General features: G+C 36.2%; 1 protein-coding gene across 3 annotated transcripts in view; it reads left to right on the top strand.

The window, feature by feature from the left end:
* Positions 1 to 13,180, top strand: part of CUL3 (cullin 3) — a 112,803-nt gene that overhangs the window by 37,565 nt on the left and 62,058 nt on the right. For 2 of the 3 annotated variants that reach the window (NM_001192806.2, XM_059875245.1), the window contains exon 2: positions 754 to 951. In NM_001192806.2, coding sequence (NP_001179735.1) covers positions 754 to 951 — 198 coding nt within the window. Of the gene's footprint in view, positions 1 to 753; positions 952 to 1,532; positions 2,236 to 13,180 lie in introns of those variants that run through there. The other variant, XM_010802427.3, reaches the window with a different exon arrangement.

The raw sequence follows: 13,180 nt of genomic DNA, 5'->3' as shown, positions 1-13,180 counted from the left end.
GATGGATTGAATACGGTTGTATATATGTATGTCTGTAGTTACATTCAGCTTTGTGAGTGCCTGTGAGGGTAGGTGGGCAGTTGGGGTGTAGAATGGCAAGTATTTTGAAGTGGGGGAAAGAGACGAGTTATTTATGGGTGTATGCAACAGGGCTCAGAAATGACAGACCATGGAATCTAAACTGGGAAAGGTGGAAAATGAGAGAATACTAGGTTAAACAAAGAAAATGTGTGGATTTATTGTTGTTTTGTTTTTTAATTGCAGATCTCCTCATCTTTAATTTGCTAAGGAGCTCTGCAGATCTTCAGGAGAGGAAAATAGTGTTCATGTCCCCAATGTTTTTTCATCAAGGAACATATGAGCTTGTATCTACTAAATAAACTTAGGGAAAAGACGTCCTATATTTTTGGCTAAAACAAGTATTAACATCTGGAATTACGATTTTATTTAAAGTGGAGGGTTGTGCTGCAGATAAGGAAGGAGGGAGGTCTTAAAATGATATTTTAAAATTGCTTCTTTCAGCTCTAAAAACTATTTTAAATGTATTTTAAATTTAATTATTTCTGTTAAAATAGATTGTTAGCATCCTTGTAAGTCATAGAGATATGTAATCATAATCATAATAAAATATTTACTATGTGGACAAATCATAATCATATAATAAAATATTTACTATATGGACAAATACAGAAAGATTTTCAACCATTGGTTTTTTCTTTTTTTTTGTCTCTTTCTCTCTTTTGGATATTACAGATGACCATGGATGAAAAATATGTAAACAGCATTTGGGACCTTCTGAAAAATGCAATTCAAGAAATCCAGCGTAAGAATAACAGTGGTCTTAGTTTTGAGGAGCTCTATAGAAATGCATATACAATGGTTTTGCATAAACATGGAGAAAAGCTCTACACTGGACTAAGAGAAGTTGTTACCGAACATCTCATAAATAAGGTATCCAACTTTTAAAGGACTATTGCTAACTGTATTGAACCTAGAAGAATTATTTTTAAAGGTTCCAGGAAGCCTATAGAAATAATAGTAGCAATGTTGTAAAACCTCACTTAAAAACTTATATTCAGCTAAATTAGAATTTTTGATAATTAAGGGAAGGTGGAATTTGTGATCTTTGATAAGTATAATTTCAGAAATAAATTTAATATACATATGGTTGTTTATGAATAAGTTAATTATAGATTATCATTTTCTTTAAAATGCTTATCTGCCCATTTTAGTTTTGTCGTCTTTGTATATTTGAAAGTAAGATGACTACATTGTTTAAAAAATGATGTCTAAGACTTTTTACAAATGAAATTGGCCTTATTCATTTTAACTGAGTTTTATTACAACGAATAGGAATTTTTTAAGATAAATTAGTGTTGGAGTGTTAACATTATAAAATGGTTCTTTGGTTCCAAAAAGATGTATTTGTTTTTTTTTTAGAACAAATGTTTTTTATAAAGCAGACTCTTCCACTATAAGTATGTCCTGCTTTAAGATTGTCAGATAAGATGTAAAATACCACAGATAAATAAAAACGTCTCAGAGTTTTTGCGTGGTATTAGGGTATTTGTTTTTTAAATTTTGTTCTGAAAAAAAAATGGAAAAGTTGCATCAGTAGTACAATAATTTCTTTATATTGTAGATTTACCAGTTGTCAAGATTTTGCCACATTTTAGCCAATTTTCTATTGGTATTTGTTATTACTATTATTGGTATTATTATTATTGCCAGACAGAGAATTAGTTTTGGATTCGTTTACACTCAAATGCTTTGGAATATTTCTCCTAAGAACAAGGAAATTCTCTCACTTAACCAAAGAACAATATTTAAAACCAGGCAGCTTAACATGAACATAAAACTATTACCTAATATGATCCACATTCAGATTCACCGGTGTCCTTTGTGGCAGTGATGTCCTTTATCGCAGTATGTTTCCTGATCCAGGATCTTCATCCAGGATCACTCACTCAATTTCTCAGCCTGCTTTTGTCTTTGAGCACACTGACATTTTTGAGAGTATAGGTCAGTTGTTTTGTAGATTGTCCCTCGGTTTTTGGTTTGTCTGATTGTTTCCTCATGACTAGTTTCAGGTTGTGCGTTTTTGGCAGGAATTATACATAAGTGATGTTGTGTCCTCAGTGCAGCACATCAGGAGGCACATGATGTCAGTTTATCCCATTATTGGTGATGTTAACTTTGATCACTTGGTGTCCGCCAGATTTCTCCACTGTGAAGGTACCTTTTTTCCCTTTGTAATTCATAAGTAATTTGTTCAGATATATTTTGAGACTGTGTAAATATCCTGTTCCCCAAGAAACTTTTCATGTGATGGTTTTAGCATCCATTGATGATTCTTGCATGAATCATTATTTCTACAATGGTTACAAAATAATCACTTTATATTTCTACTCTTCTGTAATTCTTTTCTCTTAAATGGAATTACATGAGCAGGTAGCTAGTGTCTCATGAAGCAAGGGGATTAAGTTCTTCATTCATTCAGTAGTTTTTTTTGTTGTTGTTGTTAAGTGCCTAACTGTACAACTTTCTAAGAAAATGTAGTAGATGCAAACAGATATGATGCTGTCCCTTTCCAGGTTTGTTTTTGTTTTTATTCTGATGTGAGAGATGATATACATATTTAGATAACAGTGTGTGGCATTACATAATTAAAGGGCAAATGAGTTGTATAGGCAATAAATGGCTTAGTTATTCAAATGAGGGAGATACTACCGTGGGCTGTAACATTTCATAGGAAAGGATGAAATTGAACTGAACCATGAAAAATTTCGAATATAAGTGAACGATGCAGCAGGTGTTTCCAGGATGTCAGATGTCTCATGATTATACAGAAATAAACTTGGTGGTAAGTAGAGTTGGATTGAGGTGTGTAACAATTCATGGGGATTAGTGGAGTGTAGTGTTGCAGAGTTGATTTGGGAATAGATTGGAGAAAAACTTGAATGCCAAGCTAAGGAATTTGAACTTTACAATGAAGGTTTATTGGAGGTTTTTAAGTGGATGATAATATGACAGAATATTTTAAGATTAAGATGAGAGTGATATAAAGTAGAATTGAGGGAATGTGTGTGCTAGAAACAGAGGAAGACCTGGAAAAAGCTAATTAAGATGATAGTCTAAAAATGTGATGTCAACAATTCTGAAATAAGATAAAATTTAGTTACTGGGAGAGAATTACGGTGCTACCAAAAGAATTATTGTGAACTTCGGTGGAAAACGGATTTAGAATGGGTAGAGGAGATGAAAAATTTTGCTTTAGGTTAATATTGGAAACTTTTATAGTTAGAAGTCAACTTAGAAACCATTTTACATGTGAGGAAATTTGTGTGAGAGATTATAATAAGGTGTCCAAGTAGAGATATGGTGGGTTTGGAGCTTGGCAGGAACTCAGAACTGGAGAGTGAGATCTGACATTTGGTAGCTTGCACTGAGGAGTATGTGTTGGGAGTTCAAAAACGAAAACCCCAGAGCTGAGGGATGAATCTTCAAAAGCAAACTATGGTAAACAGGTGTGAGAAATGAAGACTAATTTAAGAATCTTGGCATCAAAAAAACAAAAGTAGAGTGGAAGAGGTTTGTTTAAAGCTGTAGAAGAGAAGTTTGGAGCAGCTGAAGTTTGGATATGAAGGGAATGTGAAATGGAACAGTGGAGAAGTAAAGGTAGAAGGGGAGCAGATTCTCACAGGGCATGATGATAATGATCCCAGCTAAGTCTTATTTAGCATTTACTATGTGCTAGGTCCACTTTTAGTGCTTTTGGATGTGTTCACTTAGTTAATGGTCACAACACAAGGAGCCAGATACTACTATTATTACCTCTGTTTAAAAATGAAGAAACCCAGGCACACAGTGTTGGTTATTTGTCCAGATACACGAAGTTAGGGACTTCCCGGTAGCTCAGATTCTAAAGAATCCGCCTGCGATAGAGGAGACCCATGTTCGATCCCTGGATCAGGAAGATCCTCTGGAGAAGGGATTGGCAACCCACTCCAGTATTCTTGCCTGGAGAATTCCATGGAAAGAGGAGCCTGGCAGGCTACAGCCCATGGGTTTACTAAGAGTTGGACACAACTGAGCGACTAACATTTCACTTTCACAAAGTTAGTAAGTATCCTAGCTGAAAACAGTATTCAAGCAGTGTGGCTTCAGGCTGAATCCCTAACTTTTCTATAAATCTGCTCCTGAGGCATAATGAATGGATGAAGATGCTGAAATTGAGGGTGCATGTGGAGTTTCATGAATATTGCCTCAGTGTTTATAAAACTGTAGTCCTTTAAATTTTAGTTTTTGGTTTATTTATGGTTAAAATCAAGGAGTTGGCAGGAGTATCTTTGAGATGCTTTAGTTCTAAAACTACTGCAAATCTAATAATTAAGCAGTGTATCTTCTGAAAATGAGATGAAGAGGCTTGGAGTAGCTCCTGTGGGGAATATACTAAGGAATTGGCAAGTGAGGGAAAAGATATCTCTGTGGGAGTTGGCCTGAATGTATGATTTATCTTTCTTCCTTTTTTTTTTTTTCCTTTTTTTTAAGAAGTGCTTTGCAGCTTGGGCACAGATGCAGGGAAAAAACCTCTATATTTATGTGCTTTGATTCAAAAAGTGAGGAGAGGAGGGAAGGTCAGAGTGAGAGGTCAGTGTTAATGTGACAGATTTTTGGACTCTGAAACATGGTTAGGTGGAAATTGGAGTCATGTGAACAATAACTCTGTGGTAATTGTTAAGAGCTTCATATAGTCTCTTAAAGTGGTCCCATATCTAAGATTAACTGTTATTTCAAAATATAGCCAGTTCTCTACATTATATTCCAGAGAACATGTATTCAAGTTGATTATGCTAAAGAATTAAAAAGTGAATCTGCTGAACTTTTATTTCTCCTATAAGTATTAATGAAATAGCAGCAGCATCTGAAGATGTTCTTTAATTTTTTTTTTCTTTCACAAATACTCATTTGACCACGTTAAGCTAGTTAATTTCTGACTAGGAAATGTGCCAGTATCGGCATATCTGATGATTTCTTTGTTTCAGTTGAATTAAGTTTTTGAACCTCTGGTGATATCTGTGCTTTCATTTTTCTGTTTCCTGTTGATCTTATTTCATTTTTAGTTTGATTTTATAAGACACTTGAAAAAAATCATAGAAATACAGTACTGTCTACAGGGGACACTATTACCGAAGTCTTAACTGACACAGCCATCATACAGTAGTGTAAAATGTTTGTCCTCTGATATAGGAAGTCCATTTGTTCTCCCAAATAGGACTTAGGGATGTTACTGATATAATGTGCAGAGAGAGAGTTTGCATGTAAATCAATAGTGCCTGTTTCTACATTGCACCTTCTGCCTGGAAGGTAAGAGAATGGTTTAGGGTTCTGTGGTATCAAAGTTCATAGAAAGTCTCTACAGAGGACTTAGCTTTTCTTCTATACACTGCTAAGAACTCCGTAATAATAAATAATAATAGTTTAATAATAAATAATTTAGAAGTAGATGCAGTGAAAAAAAGTACTGGATAGAAAGTAGGGAGAATGAGGCATTAGACCTGATTCTACCACTAAATATTGAATCAAATTACTAAATTTTTCTGAACTTAAGATTATTAATGTATAAAATGATTGGAATTAGTTAGCCTGAATGAGCATTAAATTTATATAATGATTATGTACCTTGATAATTTTGGTTCCTTAGGAAAATGATAGTTTTTGAGTTTACTGTTGTCCTTTCATGTGCCATAATACATGTTTAGAATAAAAGTTTTTCCATTTTTAATTGTTTCTTAAGGTCAGGAGAAACTCTTTGGTTTTAATATAGAAAAAACTTTATTATCCTAATCTTGTTATGAATAACAAGTTTCTTAGATTTGCCTTAAGGTTAATTTCCTCCTTTTTCCCCAAATTTCTACTTTTTAGTAATAATAGTAAGATAGCCTCATAAGTGAGTTTATAAAAACTAATTTCTGTACTGTAAAAGTTAGTTCTTTTAGGAAAATAGCTGAACAGAAAAGATGTTGACTTTTCAACTCTACTAGAAAGTTTATTATTGCTAAAAGAAATATTTATTCCAGTGGTTTTCAAAGTCCTATCTTGTTCTTCAAATAATGTCTTACTTTGATGGAATCAGTGTGAGGAAGGCAGAGTAAGAGGAGCTTCATCCTCTTCACTTTTCATTCATTCAGAAAACTGCCTATTGAGGACCTGTTAATGCCAGGCACTGGGCTATGCATTTGTGTTAAATCAAAGGTCTCCATCTTTCTGAAACTTAGGTTACAGACTTATATACTTGAATCTGTGCCTTGTAATCCTGATGAGTTCTAAGCACTCTGTTTTTCAGGTAGGAAAAATGATGCTTCGAAGGAGAATAATTTCAATTTTTAAGTGACTTCCTGTTGATTTTGTGTGTGTGTGTGTGTGTAAATTCTCTTTGTAGAATAACATATGCTACTGCTTTTATTTTGCTGAAAATGATGTTTCTATGTAAACTACTTGCTCAGTTTATTAATGTTTCTCCTCATCTTTAGAGAGAGAATGGGAAGAACTGGAGTTTTAAATACTATGTTTATTCATAGGTAAATTTAAATGTTTATATAGTGGTACTAATTGAGAGAATGAAGTTGGTAATTTTATGGTAAGCTCTAGACTGTTTTGTAGGCCACTTACTTAAGTAGACTTAGCTTTTATAATAAAGTTCTTTTGGTGCTTTTCCTTTCTAGGGAAATATAAATGGATGTAGAAGCACCTTTTAAATAGCATTGTATGCACAAAATATATCGTAAATATAGTGATTGCTGTGAATTAAAAAGGACATTGATAGAAACACTAGGGAATAAGATTTTCATTAGCAAAGTTCAGAGGTCCCATAGATACTGAGTCTCTCCTGTGGCTTACCCACCAGAAAAGAATTAAGACACAGTGCCTATCAGCAGGAAACCTCACCTCCCAGTTTTAGTGAGGTAATCAGATTTGAAGGGGAATTATTTTGCCTGAAGAATTCAGGGCAAAGTAGAAAGAGGAGGTCATGTTTGATGAGCCTAAAGTATTATAGAAGATTCATCATGTTAAACATAGGCAAAAGATAATCTCAGTAAGGGAAATGGCATGAATAAATAAAAAGGTAGGTAGGTAGGAGCATAGTATGGTGGACCAGTATAAGTTTAAAGGGAACATAAAGGACTTCACTTGGATTTGTAGGAAATGAGAATGATAAAGTTAGCTGGCCTAACTTTGTAGGGGATTTGGCTTTTATTCTGTGGGTGCTAGGAGCTATTGGGTTTTAATCTTCAAAAAGCCTGAAGTGGAAAAGATGGAGTAAAATGTTTAAATAGAAGTTCCATTTTCAGTCCTTCATTGCTACTTACCTTTCATTCTCGTGCCATCTTGTCCTTTTTTCTAAATTTAAAGTTGTTGGAAGAAACTTAAGAACCCACTGAATGTTAGAGTCACTTAGGGTGACACTGACAGTCAGAAAGAAGAGGAAGGCTCTCAGCTAGGTGTACAAACCCTTAAGGAATAGGAGTGGAAAGAATGACTTGAATATAAATAGGATGATAGAGATTATTAAGGATAGGGATAGGGTGAGGAGTAGGGATTAATGGAGAATCAGAAAGACAGCAGTCAGAATATGAGGCGGGTAGGAAATTGAGTAGTTTCTACTTTAAAAGGATTGAAAGAGAAATGCTGGGGAAGAGCGAAGTTTAGAGTGTTATTTAGTTAAGTTCACCCATGTTAAACACCAGCTATTCCTACTTAAATTGTGGAGTAGACTATAAATTCTGTGAGCTCAGTGCTCATAATCTTGATTGTATTTTCTAGTGATGTTCTTTTAATATTTATTAAGCTAGGGCCTGTTTCATTCATCTTTGTGTCTTCTGCTCTCCATATACTTGGCATCAATAATTGTCTATTGAAATGAATCTCTAAGAACACTAGTAGTCAAATGGAAGCCATTATGGTTTATATCTATGAACCGTATGAACCGCTGACATCTGTTTTGTCTTCTGTATATGAAGTAATACTTCTGCTTACCCAAGTTCGTTACTGAATCTTAACTACTATAAAGCAGTGTTTCACCATTTTAAAGTGCAGTTTAGTTTTGGGGCTGAATACCTTTGATTTCTTGAGTCAGGAGTCTCTCAGTTTGGTGGGAACTCTAGATTGTGTGATCTTGCAGAACTGTGTTTTTTCTCTTCATGATACCTAGGAGAGGGTAGTTGCTTTATTGCCATACTTTGTATATGTTTTACTATTTGTTTTGTCAGTGTCCCTGTTGTTCAGAGTTGAACTATGGCATTAATGCTATAATGTACTGGTGCTTTTAATGTATTTAATGTAATGTATTTAATGTATTTCTTAAACATTGGGAATGAAGTACTTGACAAATGATAATCATATTGTCCTGTGGTATACTGCTTTGTTCTTTGTTTTCCTTTCCATCCATTAGGTAAAAAGCTACCATTTTTCAGGGCATGACTTCATCCTTAAATCCTGGTTTTCCAAGTTGTGTTATTTTAAAGTTTTTAAGAAGAATGTTTTTGAAGTAAGAATGTATTTTTTTTTTTTAATCCCAGATTTAGGTGTTTTTTTAAAATCTTCTTTAACATGTAGCAGATTTTCTTTATGAAACTATGAAAACCTGTTGTCCTAATAGGCATCATGTGCCCCTGCTTTGACTTCTTTAGTACTGTTCATTGAATTCTACTTTGTATTGAGGTCATATGAATGCTAATATTAAGCTCCTCCCTTCTACCCTCCTTTGTAGAGATTGTTAAGTGAGTGCATTTTATATTCCCCATGGTGCCTAACATCCTGCTTGCTTGTTGAAACTAATCTTTAAATATTAGAATTGTCAGCTCGGGGGAAAAAATTTTATGTATCCATTTAAATTAAGACCTTCATTTTGGACACTTTGTGAAATTCTTAAACTTAGTTAATAACTATGTATACATTAGTAAACTTACAGAAGAATCTTTTGACAGTGGTCAAAAAAACGTTTCCCTGAAATGGCTGTCTTTAGTTTTGATGATACTGGTTTAAATCCTCTGATAAAGGTGGCCAACTTTTATCCTAAAAATAAGTGAAGATAATGAGAACAGTACTGTGAATCTAGAAGATATCAAAAGGGCAGTGGATTTTATTCCATTCAGGAATCTCTTGTCATTAGTGAATTCTTAAAGTATCTACAAAAGTAAAAATTAATTCTCCTAATCTTTAGTAGGACAAACCTACTAGACAGTGTATTGAAAAACACAGACATTACTCTGCTGCCAGAGGTCTATATAGTCAAGGCTATGGTCTTCCCTGTGGTCACATGTGGTTGTGAGAGCTGCACTGTAAAGAGGACAGAACGCCAAAGAATTGATGCCTTTGAACTGTGGTGCTGGAGAAGACTCCTGAAAAGTGCCTTGGACAGCAAGATCAAACCAGTCAGTTTTAAGGAAAATCAACCCTGAATACTTGTTGAAAGAACTGACACTAAAACTGAAGCTCCACTATTTTGGTCATCTGATGCAAGCAGCCGGCTCATTGGAAAAGTCCCTGATGCTGGAAAAGATTGAGGGCAGATGGAGAAGAGGGCATCAGAGGATGAGATGGCTGGAAGGCATCACCGACGCAATGGACATGAACTTGGGCAAACTCTGGGAGATGGTGAGGGATAGGGAGGCCTGGCATACTGCAGACTATGGGGTTGCAAAGAGTTGGACACGATTGGTCGACTAAACAAAGCAACCATTAGTAGAAGTTTGCTTTGAAATACAAGTCTTAAGCTTGTTATATGTATTTTTAATTAGCTATATCTATTCATCAGATTTAATGGAGGTTGGCTGCATTATGAACTCCTCAAAATATGAAGTAAAGTAATTCCTTCTAGTTATGGAGAGATTTTGTTCTTTAAAAGAAGAGAAAGAAAGCAGTAATCAAGTGGAAATGGAGAGTTGAGAATCAACAGTGTATAAAATATGTGAATGTATATGTATGTGTGTTTGTGTTTCAGAAAATTTTCTGAGCATGTTGTTAAAATGCAGATTATGATTCAGTGGGTCAAGCTTACAGATGATGAATGTGGTAATGAGGATATTGACCATGATTCTACCCTGTGCAGACGACACTCTCAGCAAGATTCCAATAATTTTATAAATAATGTAACACAAGTAATATTGTAATGGAAGCAAATGCTTATGTAGCATTTAATGTGGGCTAGGCACTGTTCTAAGTATTTTGTGCATGTTGACTCATTTTATCCACACAATAACTCCTTGAAATAAGTGCTGTTTTATAAAAACTGATACACAAATGAAGGCTTCGCTGGTAGTTCAGTTGGTAAAGGATCAACCTGCAATGCAGGAAACCTCAGTTTGATTCCTGGGTTGGGAAGATCCACTGGAGAAGGGATGGGCTATACACTGCAGTGTTCTTGGGCTTCCCTGGTGGCTTGGTAAAGAATCCGCCTGCAGTGTGGGAGACCTGGGTTTGATTCTTGGGTTGGAAGGATCTCTTGCAGAAGGGAACAGGTACCCATTCGAGTAGTCTGGCCTGGAGAATCCCACGGACAGAGGAGCCTGGCTGGCTACAGTCCATGGGGTCGCAAAGAGTCGAGCATGACTGAGTGACTAACACACACTATCATTTTCACACAAATGAAGTCTCAGGGTCACACATCTACCTGATGTCAGCTCTATGATTTGAATCAGGCAGATGGGCTTTTTAAAAAGCATCTGTATTCCTGTGTTGCCTTTATTTACCATGTAATCTTTTAGATCAAGAATCTTTGCATAAGGGGAAAAGCTGTGGAGCATTTTTTCAAAGGATGCATCAGATTAGGAGAGATATCTTCTACACTTTATGGCTTGGCTTCTGTTGAGATTCACTTATATATTAAGCCATGTTTATTGATAGGTTTATATCACATCACTTCATATTTTGAGATCTTCAGGAATTATTTTTTAATGACGTTTTTAGGAAATCCCTGCCTGCTTGCTTAGTTGTGTCTGACTGTGACCGTTTGGACTGTAGCCCACCAGGCTCCTCTGTCTATAGAATTCTCCAGGCAAGAATACTGGAGTGGGTTTCCATTTCCTTCTCCAGGGAATGTTCCCGACCCAGGGATCGAACCTGTGTATCCTGTGACTCCTGCGTTGCAGGCGAATTCTTCACCTACTGAGCCACCAGGGTAGTCCATTTTTAGGAAAAACAGGATTTATATAACTGGTAAAATCTGTAAAACGATAAGTTCCCAGATTATATACGCAGGGCTCTGAAAAATTCAAATGTTGTGAGAACTTAAATGCTATTTTTGATCATGGTAAATGTTTCATATTTTTGTAAATACTTGGTTTCATCAAGTGAAACAAGCAGTGTGCTTTGAAATTTAGAGTCAAGAAAAAGGTACTTAGCGCGTATCCAGTGGCTCTGTCAGTCTCAGGCACACCTTGTTTTATTGTGCTTTTGCTTTACTGCACTTAGCAGATGACAGCATTTTTTACAAATTGAAGGTTTATGGCAACCCTCTTCAGCGTGTTTCTGATGAACATTCCTGATGGGTGGGAAGAGGTCAAAATACCAATATTGACACAAGTTTGGAAGAGGTTAATTCCTTGGATTACTTTGAAGGGCTCACAAGTAACTTCAGATGTGGTGCAAGTAGCAGAAAAACTAGAATTACAATTGGAACCTTAAAGTGTGTTAGTGGTTCAGTTGTGTGCAACTCTTTGTGACCCCAAGGACTGTAACCTGCCAAGCTTCTTTGTCCATGGCGTTCTCCAGGCAAGAATACTGGAGTGGGTTGTCATTCCTTCTCCAGGGGAATCTTCCCGACCCAGGGATTGAACCCACGTCTCCTGCATCGCCAGCATCACAGGCAGATTCTTTACTGGCTGAGCTACCAGGGACGCCTATGGGTGGACAAAGAAAATGGTTTCTTAAGATGAAATGTACTTCTGGTACAGATACTGTGAAGGCTGTTGACATGACAACAAAGGATTTGTTACATAAACTTAGTTAATGAAGCAGGTTTGAAAGGACTGACTCCACTTCTTACTGTTGGTAAAATGCTGTGAAACAGCGTTGCATGCTACAGAGAAATCATTCCTGACAGGAAGAGTTTATTCACGTGACACACTTCATTGTCATCTTATTTGAAGAAATTGCCACAGCCATCCCAGCATTCACCAGTCACCCCTGATCAGTCAGCAGCCATCAACACCTTGGCAAGATCTTCACCAGCAACAAGATTATAACACCTTGAAGACTCAGATAATGTTAGCATTTATTTGCAACAAAGTATTTTTAAATTAAGATATGCATTGTTTATTATAGACATAATGCTATTGCCCACTTAATAGCCTACTGTATAATGTAAACATAAGTTTTATATGCAATAGGAAACCAAAAAATTCATGAGACTTGCTTTAACAAAAACTGTCTGTGTGACTTGTTTTGTTGGCAATGCTTAGTTTATTGCAGTGGTTTGGAATCAGAACCATGGTATCTTCAAGGTATGCCTATATTTTTAAAACAGTGGAAAACCCTACTTTTAAAATCACACAAAACTGGTATCAGTTCATTTCAGTTCAGTTCAGTCGCTCAGTCATGTCCGACTCTTTGCAACCCCATGAATTGCAGCACGTGGGGCCTCTCTGTCTATCACCAACTCCCGGAGTTCACTCAGACTCACATCCATCGAGTCAGTGATGCCATCCAGCCATCTCATCCTCTGTTGTCCCCTTCTCCTCCTGCCCCCAGTCCCTCCCAGCATCAGAGTCCTTTCCAATGAGTCATCTCTTTGCATGAGGTAGCCAAAGTACTGGAGTTTTAGCTTTAGTATCATTCCTTCCAAAGAACACCCAGGGCTGATCTCCTTTAGGATGCAGTCCAAGGGACTCTCAAGAGTCTTCTCCATCACCACAGTTCAAAAGCATCAATTCTTCGGCGCTCACCTTTCTTCACAGTCCAACTCTCACATCCATACATGACCACTGGAAAAACCATAGCCTTGACTAGACGGACCTTTGTTGGCAAAGTAATGTCTCTGCTTTTGAATATGCTATCTAAGTTGGTCATAACTTTCCTTCCAAGGAGTAAGCGTCTTTTAATTTCATGGTTGCAGTCACCATCTGCAGTGATTTTGGAGCCCCCAAAAATAAAGTCTGACACTGTTTCCCCATCTATTTCC

Source organism: Bos taurus, chromosome 2, assembly GCF_002263795.3.
Source record: "Bos taurus isolate L1 Dominette 01449 registration number 42190680 breed Hereford chromosome 2, ARS-UCD2.0, whole genome shotgun sequence".
In the NCBI taxonomy this organism is placed as follows: domain Eukaryota; kingdom Metazoa; phylum Chordata; class Mammalia; order Artiodactyla; family Bovidae; genus Bos; species Bos taurus.
This window is presented reverse-complemented; position numbering and strand designations above follow the sequence as displayed.